Below are 13,752 nucleotides of genomic sequence, written 5' to 3'. Positions count from 1 at the left end.
GACAGCCTGCCTAGAGTTTGCCAAAAGGCACCTGAAGGACTCTCGGACCATAAGAAACAAAATTTTCTGGTTTGATGAAACAAAGATTAAACTCTTTGGCCTGAATGGCAAGCGTCATGTCTGGAGGAAACCAGGCACCGCTCATCACTTGGCCTATACCATCCCTACAGTGAAGCATGGTGGTGGCAGCATCATGCTGTGCGGAAGTTTTTCAGCGGCAGGAACTGGGAGACTAGTCAGGATGGAGGGAAAGATGAATGCAGCAATGTACAGCAACACCCTTGATGAAAACCTGCTCCAGAGCGCTCTGGACCTCTGTCTGGGGCGAAGGTTCATCTTCCAACAGGACAACGACATTAAGCACAAGATAACGGAGTGGCTATGGGACAGCTCTGAATGTCCTTGAGCCTAGACTTGAACCCAATTGATCTCTGGAGAGATCTGAAAAATGGCTCCCTATCCAACCTGTTGGAGCATGAGAGGTCCTGCAAAGAAGAATAGGGGAAACTGACGAAAAATAGGTGTGCCAAGCTTGTAGCATCATACTCAAAGACTTGAGGCTGTAATTGGTGCCAAAGGTGCTTCAACAAAGTATTGAGCAAAGGCTGTGAATACTTTTGTACATGTGATTTTTTTTTTTTTATAAATTTGCAAAGATTTCAAACAAACTTCTTTCACGTTGTCATTATGGGGTATTGTTTGTACAATTTTGAGGAAAATAATGAATGTAATCTATTTTGGAATAAGGCTGTAACATAACATAAAATGTGGAAAAAGTGAAGCGCTGTGAATACTTTCTGGATGCACTGTATGATTGGTAAGCTGCAGTAATATACATGATTGGTTTAGGGTTTAATACCACTTTAACTCTTATCTGTTGCTCGCCTCTAAATTCAATTATCTTTGCTGCTGTGAACCGACTTCCTGTTAAAAGGTGACTACGTTCATTCTCCATGGTCCTACTGTATGTAGGAACATAGCTTCCCTCTCTTGCTCAATCTCAAGATGGACTATGGGATTTGTAATGTGCATAGAGTAGTGTACATGACTGCAAGAAACGTGCAGTGCTTGTTCCAAACAAATGAAAGTGAGGGGAAAAAGGGAAGATTTGGGTGTTTGTGGAGGACGTTACTAGGAGGTAGAAAAATACGGTAAGTAACAATGAATAATAATTACAGGGCCATTAGGTGGTAGATGTGTATGGCAGATTTTGGAGATTTTGGAGACTAAAGCTATAATTTTGTGTCACTTCAAAGCTGAACTCCAGGCACACATATCACACTTTAATGCAGCTCTGTGTTTATTATTATGTATATTTTTTTACTCGAAAAGTGTAAGTATCTAAATTTGACCTAGTATTGGCCTTTTGCAGTCCTGCATACAGCAGAGCTCAGACTGAGAGGGAGAACCAGGACAAGAAATTAGTCAGTTTTACTGCAGAACAAAGAGCACGCTGATAGGAGGAGAGGGCAAAGTCACAGCAAGATGAGTTCATAATTTTGTTGTTTCTCCTTTCTCTTTCCAGTCTCAAGGTGGGTAAAAAGCAATACATGTACGTGTTACCAAACTGCAACAGAAAAAAATCAGATCTCTTGCCCTGCCAGACAAAACTGTATTGTGTGGCAGAGCTGTGTAAATGTCAGACGTGTATAGACAGAAATTCAAATCCTTTGGATGGTAAACCTGCTCCCTGATGTGTTTTTCATCTTGTATTTAGAGGTTTGCCTTAAGGCCCCCTTCACACGATTGGCCCACTCGGATCCGCTTGTCCGTTTTTTCTGGCGGATCTGAGCAGGCCACCTATTGACTTCTATGGGCAGGCAGATGTCAGCGGGTATGTGTCCGCTGACACCCGCCTTCCATCCGATCCGAAAGGATCCACTCAAAACAGACGGTTGGCGATATGTTCGCCATCGGTCCATCGGATCGGATGAAAACGGACTGGCTGTCCGTTTTCAACCAATCTCGCCAACAGCAGAGCTCTGACAGGTCCGTCCCTGCACAGTGAGCGGAGACCGACCAGTCATCTACCTGCCCAGCAGGGATCAATGAAGCGATCCCCCACTGAGCTAGCGCAGTCTGTCCAGCGTATCCGCCCCGTGTGAAAAGGGCCTTAAACCACGGGTGAAATTTATATTATTTTGACAAAAAATGCAATAGTTTCATATTTATAAATACTACCACAGATTGGTAAAAATACTATTGTGACAGAAATGTCTGATGAGGTCATTTTTACATGACTGGTTATATGCAGCCACTGGATTCCAGAGGCAAGAATCGGAGAATTCTTGCGGCTGGAATACCCAGGGGCATGTGTTTGCATGTAGCCGCACACACAGCAGTCCAAGCGTGGATGCAGCTCACTGTGGTCATTCCAGCCACTACAATACAAAGATTGTTTCCACTGGCATCTGGTGGCCTCATGTGTCGTGTGAATGTGGCCTAAAAGTGTGCTAGACTAGGTCATTATTATTAGTAGCAAAAACAAAGGCATCAAAACTTGTGTGCTGAAATGAAACAATCTGCTGCAGACTTTGCACTACTTGGTATAAAAATAATTGTAAAAAATGCATATTTTTAATACATTTTGTAGATTGCCTATTTTTTCACTTTGTGATTTTCATAATACAGATGTGATGTGGAGAGACAGGTTGCGTATAATTCCGATCACTTGGTTCACATATGGAGCCTAGAGCCATACGTGACTCACTAACGCAATACATCTTCCCCCGCTAGTAGTAAGGACATTTCGCTGGAAGGTTGCCGGTGACAGATCTGTGCCGGAGCACGCCGTGCAGCCAGGGCTTATTAATGGCTCTTCCAGCAGGGCCGGATGTGCTCCTCGTCAGGTAATTAGCAGAGAGGAGTGGGGAGCTGGAGTATCCGTGAGAACCTCTCTAATGAGCACCAAGCGAGCGCTTACTGACGGCCCTCTAATGGATGTTAGAGACCTGGCTTGTTACTCTGCCCACAGTCACCTCCAGAAGTGCTCTGTGGTTTTATTTTCTCTTGTCTTCTAGACTCTCTTCTATCCGTAGCCTTCCTGTCTTTTATTTTTTAAACTGGGAATTGTGCTTGTTTTTTTTTTTTTTTTTGTTCCCCTCTCCCCTCCTGTCACTTCTCCATCTGATCCCTTTCTGCGTGTGCTTTTCATTTCCTGCGTCTTGCCTGGTCTCTTGAGTATTTCATGTTGCCGCGCTCTCATTCAGCCACATTCTCGCCTCCTGTCATCCAGACGTGACAATTGCACTCCGTTGGATTCGTGTTCCTGTCAGGTCACTGCAAGCATTACACACATTCCCGCGTGTGGGTGCCCATGGGTCCAGTAGCTGACTAAGGGCTAAGTGGGGTTCAGAGCGGCTTGGGGTTATAGTTTTTTAAATGTGTGTTTTTTGTTTTTTTTTCCTTGGGGTTTGTTTGGTTTAGTGGTCTCTCTATAACTGATGTTTTTAAGAGATCAAGTCATGGGTAAAAATGCTTGAATAACATGTACTCAGATTGGTCTGGAGTGGTAAGTGGGGTAGCCCAATGCTCTGTTTTGGAACCAATTCTGTTTAACCCTTTCGCTGCCAGGTCCACGTTGTTCAGACCTGGGGGGGGGGTGGTGTTGGTGGTTATGACATACAATCCAACTGCCGCCCGATTGCTCACACGCCCGCGGTACGGGCGCTCTGCTTCCCGTCATGCTTACCGGGCTCTGCTTTCCCATCTGCGGGCCCTGGAGCGAGGTGGTGGAGAAGAGCAGACGTGTCTCTTCTCCTTGCTGTGACCCGTAAAGTGATGTCACTTCCGGGTCAGCATCTAGGCGTTCTGGCCAGCTGAGCCGAAAAGTAATCATTCAGTGGAGTACAGGGGAGACATGCAGGTTCTTTTAGACTCTGCATATCTCATTAAAGAGAACCGGCCACCTAAAAATCATCACATGTGATGGGGAAAAAAAAAAAAGTTAATTTTTTTTTTTATGCAAAAGAATAAAGCCCCCCCACCCCAAATTTTTTTTTTTTTGAGGACCCCCACCTCCACATATACGCACCTGCGAACGTGAACGCATGCGTCGGGGGCACCAACACGTCAAAACGTTGATTGCGATACAAATGTTACATATCGCCAAGCATGCTGAAGTGAGAGCAATAATTCTAGCACAAGACCTCCTCCGTAACCCTAAACGGATACCTATAGGGGGCTTTTAAAACATCACCTATAGGAAATATAGGGTACTGAAGTTTGTCACCATTTCACCAGCGCACACAAATTTAAGGTTTGGCATGTTGCGTATCTCTTTACTCGACGCAACCTCGTCTTTTATATTTTACCAAAAATGTGGGTAATTTTATTTTGTTTGTTTGCTCTAAAATTCACTTAAGAGTGTGTGGATTTTTTCATGAAATTTTGCTTTTTCTAGGTCTTTGTGGTAACATCGTGTGACAAATGAAATTGGAAATACCACTATTTTATTCTCTAGGGCAGTGGTGGGGAACCTTGGCAACCCAGATGTTTTAGAACTACATTTCCTATGATGCTCAACTACACTGCAGAGAGCATGGGCATCATGGGAAATGTAGTTTAAAAACATCTGGGGTGCCAAGGTTCGCCATCACTGCTCTAGGGTGTCTGCTTTTAAAATACATATAATGTTTGAGGGTTTTTCATCATCTTTAGGGCTAAAATGATTTTTTAAACGTGTGCAAAAAAACGCAAAAACTACTCTGGCTGCGAAAAAGGTTAATTTATTCATAAATGATATAGAGGATGGGATAAGTAGCTCAATCTCAGTTTTTGCGGACAACACAAAAATAAGCAGGGCAATAACTCCACATCAGGATATTTATAAAGGAAGACCTGAATAAAATAATGGGGTAGGCATCTACATGGCAAATTAGGTTTTCTAAAAATTTAAACACAAACTACCCACTAAGGGGAGAACCTCTGGTGGAATCAAGGATGGAAAAAGATCTGGGGGTCCTGGTAGAAGACAGACTGAGCATTAGCAATCAATGTCAAGCTGCAGCAAGCAAAAACAGCAGACTCTTATGGGGCGTACACACGGTCGGACTTCTCGGCTACAAAAGTGACGGACGCTGACGGACCAAATCCTGCGGACAATCCGATCGTGTGTGGGCTTCCCTGGACTTTTATCTAACTTTTCCAGTCGCAAATCTGACGGACTTTAGGTTTGGAACTTGCTTCAAATCTTTACGTCGTAACTCCGCCGGACCCAGAAATCCGCTCGTCTGTATGCTAGTCCGACGGACAAAAACCCACGCTAGGGCAGCTACTGGCTATCATCTTCCTTATTTTAGTCCGGTCGTACGTCATCACGTACGAATCTGTCGGACTTTTGTGTGATGGTATGTAGGCAAGTCAGTTCGTTAGAAAGTCCTCCGCAAGTCTGCCAAAAGTCCGTCGAAAGTTTGTCGGACGGGCTGTCGGACTTTTGTAGCCGGAAAGTCTGACCGTGTGTACGCCACATTAGCTTGCATAAAAAAAAGAGTATATACTCCAGAGATGAAACGATAATCCTGCCACTTTATAAAACTCTGGTTTGGCCACACCTTGAGTATTCCCTCCAGTTCTGGTCACCAATCCTCAGGAAGGATGTGCTGGAGTATAAGAGAGTGCAGAGAAGAGCAACTAAATTAATAAGTGGACTGGAGGACTTCAGTTACCAGGAACAGTCGACTACAAGCGCTAAATGTATTCTCCCTGGAGAAGAGATGCTTGAAAGGTGATATGACCGCTATATACAAATATATATATATATATATATATATATATATATATATATATATATATATATATATATATATATAAAAAAGCTTTGGAAGAAAATGTTTAAGTCTCAGGGAGGGAGTGTAAGAGGACACGGGGGCCACACAGTGTGGTTGGAGGAGAAGTGGTTTAACCTTAAGCTGCATGGGGGGGGGGTTTCACTGTCAGGGCTATAAGGATGTAGAACTCTCTTCCACAATTGGTGGTGTCAGCGTGGAGTATTGGTATTTTTAAGAGACTCTTGGATGTACATCTTAGTGAACACAACATACAGGGTTATGGGACATGATTATCAATATTGACACACATACACCTACACAGGTTGCACTGGATGGACTATTGTCTTTATTCAATTTTACCTACTATGAATGTGGGATAAGTGTATGTAAACCCTAACAAGCAACGTCTCCTTATCGTTCCCTTTTTATTCTGGTAAATAGACCATTTTGTTATCTGTTTGACAAGTGGACAAAATACGGTTGCTCTCGTCAGAAATCTTCTCCACTTATAACTTCCTGTGCTAGCTACCTTTGCTGCACTTTTATGTAGTTACTTTATGCCCCCACCTATAATTTGGCCTGTGTGATTTTTTTTTTTTTTTTTTAGTGGCTTCTGTGAACAACTCTTCAGCTTTCTTTTCAGCCGATGTTCTTTATTAGGGCAGGCCCGTTCGATCAATAGTTTTCGGTGTTTCCTAGCCGGTTCCCGACCGGCGCACGCCGATGTACATCGGCAGAATGGCACGGCTGGGCAAATGGGCATACCTGTACCTCCATTTGAATTCCCCGCCGTGCCATTGCGTGCGCGCCGGCCGGGAGCTCCATGAGTCGGGTCGCGGGTCCCGTGGACTCGATCGCCGCTGGGATACCCGCGATCGCCTCACGGAGAGAACGAACGGGGAGATGCTGATGTAAACAGCATCTCCCCGTTCTGCCTAGTGGCAAGTGTCACTGATCACAGCTCCCTGTCATCGGGAGCAGTGATCAGAGTAATGACACTGCTAGCCCATCCCCCTACAGTTAGTAATCACTCCCCTAGGACACACTTAACCCCTCCCTGCCCCCTAGTGGTTAACTCCTTCACTGCCAGTGTCATTTACACAGTAATCAGTGCATTTTTAATCACACTGATCGCTGTATAAATGACAATGGTCCCAAAAAATGTGTCAAAAATGTCTGTCGTGTCCGCCATAACGTCGAAGTCACAATAAAAATCGCTGATCGCCGCCATTACTAGTAAAAAAAAAAAATTAATAAAAATGCTATAAAACTATCCCCTATTTAGTAAACGCTATAACTTTTGCGCAAACCAATCAATAAACGCTTATTGCGATTTTTTTTTTTTTTTTTTTACCAAAAATATGTAGAAGAATACGATCGGCCTAAACTGAGGGGAAAAAAATGGTTTTTTTTAATATATTTTTGGGGGATATTTATTATAGCAAAATGTAAAAAATGTGTTTTTTTCAAAATTGTCGCTCTTATTTTGTTTATAGCGCAAAAAATAAAAATTGCAGAGGCAATCAAATACCACCAAAAGAAAGCTTTATTTGTGGGAAAAAAAAGGACGTCAATTTTGTTTGGGAGCCACGTCGCACGACCGCGCAATTGTCAGTTAAAGCGACGCAGTGCCGAATCGCAAAAAAACGCTCTGGTCAGGAAGGGGGTAAAATCTTCCGGGGCTGAAGCGGCTAGCATTGGCATTCTTCGGTGTGGAAAAACGCCAGTCATTATGTGAATTGGCCCTTAGTGTTTGCCAAAGCTTTCAGGGGTATTTGTAGGCTAGGTTCTCTTCGGTTTTTGCATAGATAGATTGTGTTTTAAATAATTTAATATAACTATAGTAAGTTATGGTTGGATTGTAATTTAATACATTTTACTAATTAACAGTTAGGAAATGCACATTTAAAAGAGTTGTAAAGGCAGAAGTTTTTTTATCTTAATGCATGCTATGCATTAAGATAGAAAACCTTCTGTGTGTAGCAACCTCCCCAGCACCCCCCAATTACCTACCTGATCTCCCTCTCTCCAGTAATGTCCACGATCGCCTCAGTCATCCAGTACACTCCTCCTAATTGGCTGAGACAGAGCATCGGTGCTATTGGCTCCCGCGGCTGTCAATCAAAGTGAGTCAGTCAGGGGAGAGGGGGGCATGGCCATGTCAGGGCTTCGTGTCTGAATGGATACACAGAGCTATGACTCGGCTTGGGTGACAACCTGTAACAAGCTGCAGGCTGAGGGGCACTCCAAGGATTAAGGGACTAGGAACAGCAAAGAGGGACCCGAGAAGAGGAGGATCTGGGCTGCTCTGTGCAAAACCAACTGCACAGAGGAGGTAAGTATAAGATGTTTTTATTTTTTTGGAAAAGCGAGCCTTTACAATCACTTTAAAAGGATGTTGAGAAGACTTGCTTTTTAAAGTGCAGTCTCCTACAGGCGAAAGCAGATGGTTTATGCCATTTAGAAAATAATGCCACTGTGCTAAAGTCCACTCGATTTACCTTAATTTTTATATAATCCATTGCTGTCAGAATTCATAGAGCTCCTCGTGTGTGAGGGGATTGATCTGCATCCTAAAACTGATGCTGTCGTTTTTCTTTCCTGCTTGTAGTATCCACTTTCAAGGTCAGCAAATATTTGACACATACTTTACATTGTTTTTTCTGTATGTGCTTAAAGACACAGCCTGTGGTGCTTGTGTTTGGGAATCTCTCGTACACACTTGTATTTGGTAAGCAGCTACCAGATCACCAACAAAATGAAGTGTGGAGGACTGATGCACTACAGCTATACTAATATCCACTGCAACCACACTGCAGTTAGATTTCACAGGGTGTTTTCGCTGTGTTATCCTATCTCTGCTTGATGTATGATTTTAAATGCAGGTATGAATCTGGTGGTTGTGAAAAAAATCTTAGCTCTGACTGATGTTTTATTTATGTGACAAAAAGCAGTTGGGTTTAAAACAATTATGGAAAGCTTGAGCATAATGTATTTTTTTTTTTTTACTGTTATGTACCTTTACATACATTCAACTGGCATATCCTCTGAGGGTACCTTCAGTGCTCCCAGGGAACAGCAGGAACAAGGAATAAATAAAATTGTTTCACATTTGTATATATTGCTTGGATGTGCAAGCTCTGTCAGTGTAGTTATTTCATAAGATAATCTGCTTTACTGTTTCACTTCTGTAACAGGCCAACATAGTTTGGTACCACCAGTAAAATCTGGGTGTAATGTTACTTAGTGGTTCTATACTTGTTAATTTACTTGCCCTTCTTTTTTGTTCAGGAAAGTCAAAATCCAAGGATGAGGGAGACTCTTCTGATGATGATTCTGAATTGAGCAGTGATGAAGAAGGGGAATATGAGGTGGAGGATGATGAAAGCAGTGACTTAGAAGGTAAGTCACACAATGTTATTATAGTATATTGCATATTGTTCAACAATCAAGTCTTTACATTTAGTATATTCAGATGTGCACAGCTTTTGTGATCTATGTCTTTCATTGGTCACCTTTATAATGAAGTATATAGATGTGCAGGAGGATTCCAATGCTTGTTTTCCATTAGTCATCTAGATCATAGTCCGACAAAAGCACTAAGGCCGGGTTAACACTGGTATAACACGACAGTTGTATGATTGTGTATCCGACTTTGCCCTGCAACTTGAAGTACAACATCCGTCCAACTTCAATGAACGGGGATCCGACCTTGATCCCGACAATGCCAGGCACATTTTGTCTGGTATAATTCTTTAGGGGAAACTCCACGTCAAATTAAAAAAGTAAATGGCATGGGTTCCCCCTCCAAGACCATACCAGACCCTTCGGTCTGGTGTGGATTTTAAGGGTACCCCCCCCCCCCCCATACCGAACAAAATGACATGCCCCCTAAATCCATACCGGCCCTTATCAGAGCACTTAGGTCAGGAAAAGGGAGGGGATGAGCCCCCCCTCACCTCCTAAACCATACCAGGCCACATGCCCTCAACATGGGGCACCTTGTCCCCATGTTGATGTGGACAAGGGCCCCTTCCCAAGTATGGGTTACATTGTACCCCTGCCCATTCACCAAAAAAGTGTCAAAAATAAAACGCAGTACACAGGTTTTCAAAGTAATTTATTAAAGCAGCTTCGGCATCTCTTCTGATCTCTTCTCCACTCCCTGGCTCTTATGCTTCTGCCGGTTCTTCTCTCCCTCTCCAGTTCTTTTCCGCTCTCCACTGTTGTTTTCTAGCCCTCTCTGGTTCTTCTCCTGTGACATCACCACCCCATCATGCCCTGGGCGGTGACATCACAAGGTGGCTGGGCCTCCATGTGACGTCACCGGATGGCCCTGTCCCATGCCAATATAAATAGTGGCACACCGCCCACCTAGCATTAGAGCGGGAGAGAGCATCGAGTCAATATCGGAGGTAGAACAGAGGGAGAAGACAGCGCAGAGAGGAGACCCAGCAGAGGCAGAAGACCTGAGAGAAGAGAAGAAATCGAAAGAGACGGCGGAGCTTCCTTAATAAATTACTTTAAAAACCTGTGTACTGCGTTTTATTTTTAACATTTATTTTACGTGAATGGGTAGGAGTACATTGTACCCCATACTCATTCACATAGGATGGGGAACCGGGATCTAGGGAGCTTCCAGATTCCGATAAGCCCCCCGCCCGCAGACCCCAACAACCAACGGCCAGGGTTGTCAGGTAGATGCCCTTGTCCCCATCCACATTCCTTAGAACCCTAAAAAATCCTTAAAACCCATACCAGACGGAAGGGCCTGCTATGCTCTTGGAGGGGAAACCCCATGCCATTTTATTTTTATTATTATTATTTGCCGTGGGGTTCCCCTTCAAGATCTTCAGAGCACAAGTCGCATGCCAAAGTCGGATCAGTTAAGATGGCAATCCACCTTTGATCTGACTTCATTGATATTTAATGGGCTGAAGTAGGATCAAAGTTGGATCAAAGTTGGACCAAAGTAGTGCAGGGAGCATTTTCAAAGTCAGACTGACTTGTGTCGGACCAGTTAAGATGGCTCACATAGGGAAACATTGATTTGCACACGTCATGCGACATGAGCTCCCAAAGTCGGAACCCGGCCTCAAGTTCTAATGCAGCAATGCCGCTTAGTCTATCACTTTCCTGCTAATTATGGGCTCTCCTTTATGGGTCACCACAGTTCGATGCTGCTCTTCTGTGTAATGTTCATAATAGTTGTCAAAAGTATAGTTAAACCCCTATAAACCATTATGCAATATTTTTTTTGCCTAAATTTGTTAAAATTTCTTATCTAGCTGAGTTTACATGATTGCGCCATGCATGGTGCTGCAGCTCTTTGAGCTGTCTCTCTGCTTGAGAGCAATGACAATGCCAGCTTCTCTTTGGCTACACGTAGGGTTGCTTTGTAGGTGAGTTTTACACTGTAGATATGAAGAGGCCAATGAAAGCAGTCAAACTGAATATGCTGGTGCACTGTCCATCAGCACCTCAGCTCATACTGCAGCAGGAGCATGTGTTCTAGGTTGGCACCATGCCTTAGTCTGGGTCTGTAAAGGAGCAGTATTATTACCCAAGACAGGAAGTTTTAGAGAGGGCTCATACTGGCAGGCTCATCGGATACAAATATAAAAAAAAGCTTGGGGGGGCTACCATTTAACATTTTATTTTTCTGTACAGGTTAGTGGTAGCTACTGTTAACTTTTTTGTATTCTGCTAAAGTGTAAAGCGGAGGAAGCAGGAGTTGAAGGGTTAATTCCGTACAGCTGGCCGGTAATGAGCTGTGGAGGCAGTGTGGGACAGAACGCTTTATTGCAGGCCTTGTGTCATTAATCACCAGATACAGGGAGAGTTCGATCTGGCAGGCACGATGCACTACGGCTCCCCCATGTGCACATTTACATAGACCTATGCTCATCCATCCGCCTGCTCATACTCGCTTCCAGACAGTTCCTTCCTGGGGATTATGGCGAGATTCCACTTCCTGGGTGCGCACATTATATGAAAGTGGGAATGCATGGGTCCTTTTCAGTATAATTTCCCTCCTCCATATTGAAAATGGTGTGATGACCTAGTGCTAAACTTTTATAAAAATATATATATTCATCAGCAATGACATCTAAGCATTGTAGGTGCAGCATGAATACGACCATGTCATATGTGGAGCGTATATGTAGTATAGAAATGTTAAATGTGATTACCTGAAAATGGTAATGAAAATGAAGATCTTTTAAGTGACTCAAAAACAATATACAGAATAAATATTGGGAAAAAATGCCAGTGTGTATATATGATCAAGACTTCAAGCTTCGGCTTAGGGTGAAAGTTCACATACATGATGCTGAATTGTGTGCATTCTTTTCCATCTCAGACTTTTCATGTGACTTTGGTAGCTGCTGCTTTTTTTTTTTTTTTTTTTTTATTGCTTTCTCTGTTTAAAAGACAGCATTAGCTATTCATATATTCTCCCCAGCCCAGACCATATACCAAATCTGTGTTATTTAGGGGCAGTCTCCGCAGCATTGTGAGAAGGTGGCTCTCATGTAGACACATCTGGCTGCAGAGCTCAGTATGGGCAAATGCCCCCTCTATCTGGATGCTGCAGCAAGCAGCGATAAATTAATGAGCGCCGAGATTAATTAGTGATGAGCCACCCTCAGCCGGCTTGTTCCTTCCTGATAAAGCAGAATTTATATTTGCTCTTCCGCCCACAGGGGAATCGCAGGATGAAGACGAGGAGGAGGGGGGAGAAGCCGGAGCCCACAAGAATAAGAACCAGAAGAAAAATAATAAGGGGGTGCAGCGCCTCTCTCAGGCCGATCTCAAGGAACTAGCCAAGGGGGAAAAAGATATTGTGCAGGATCTGGAATTCTCAGACGATGAGTAAACACGGCAGCCCCAGTACCGGTAACCCTTTCTGTGCTGGCTGCAGTCACTGGCTTGCCCCTTTCAAGAACCAAATGTACTGTGAATCAAGTGCCTCTGACAGATGTATTCGTACCAAACCCTGTCCTCATTGTGGGAAAAGATTTAAGGTAGCACCTGTGTAAAAAAAAAATTGTCAATTGTATACTAAAGATTCAAATAGCCAGTACATTTTAGGGCATACTTTCAGCACCTTCACCCCAGTGTCAAGCAATCAGACCACGTGCAATAATGAAATATTGCAGAGCGTACGGACAGGGATTAATACATCGGCTCCTGAGGGATGTGCAGAATTACTCTGGGTAGACAACTTGAAGCTCGTCCATTTGGCTACTTTGCCTGTAAGGGGCCAGCCTGAGGAATCCCCCTCCTGAGGAAGCTCTGGCCATGCATGAACATCGTTGTACGCACCCCACCATTTCCAAACATCAAGCTGCCATGTAAATGGAATTCTAATTGCTACTAATATCCCAAGCCCAAGGATGAACACACGGAGCATCTCTTAAAGTGATTTTCAATTGATGGTTTTTATTTATCTCTAATTAGACTCTCACCTCCCACTGTACGATTTGGTCTGTTGGAAAAATGGCTGTAACATTCTGTACAGGACATGTTGTTTATATAAAAATGATAATACATAAGAACATCACGATTTCTGCTTTGAATTCTTCTGAACCTGCAGATGAGTCATTTATTCAGCGAACTGAGGGTTTTCTTTGGTTAAATGTGTTATGCCTAAGTGTCTGTGACTAGTGGGGGTAGGCAGGGCAGTTGTGCACTGTCCGGTCTTCCACTGTCAGAGTGACATTCAGTCGCACAGGAAGAAAATGTTGCAGTTTGTAATTTTCTGGTCATGGATAAAAAGACCTTGGTACAGCTGTGTGCTATCAGTCTTGTGCTTCTCTCAGGTCCTTAAGATTAAACTGAGGAAGAATTGAGGTAAGTTGGAGTTCATCCAAAGGGCTTAGGTCCTTAAAGGGACCACATTCTATCCTTTCAAACTATACAAACCTGCTAAAACTCCCACATTCTAAAATATATGGTAAACAAATGATGTGTAAGAAGATGA

The 13,752-nt window shown here is 43.4% G+C and overlaps 1 protein-coding gene across 1 annotated transcript in view; it reads left to right on the top strand.

Annotated features, from left to right (window-relative positions):
• The window catches only part of NOC2L (NOC2 like nucleolar associated transcriptional repressor), a 221,289-nt gene extending 207,962 nt beyond the window's left edge, over positions 1-13,327 (top strand). The window contains exons 18-19 of the mRNA XM_073603046.1: positions 9,060-9,170; positions 12,473-13,327. Coding sequence (XP_073459147.1) covers positions 9,060-9,170; positions 12,473-12,645 — 284 coding nt within the window. The 3' untranslated portion in view covers positions 12,646-13,327. The remainder of the gene's footprint in view (positions 1-9,059; positions 9,171-12,472) is intronic.
• The last annotated feature ends 425 nt before the right edge of the window (positions 13,328-13,752 follow it).

Source organism: Aquarana catesbeiana, linkage group LG10 (assembly GCF_042186555.1).
Source record: "Aquarana catesbeiana isolate 2022-GZ linkage group LG10, ASM4218655v1, whole genome shotgun sequence".
Lineage (NCBI taxonomy): Eukaryota > Metazoa > Chordata > Amphibia > Anura > Ranidae > Aquarana > Aquarana catesbeiana.
The sequence above is the reverse complement of the archived record's forward strand: the minus strand, read 5'-3'. Positions and strand labels throughout refer to the sequence as shown.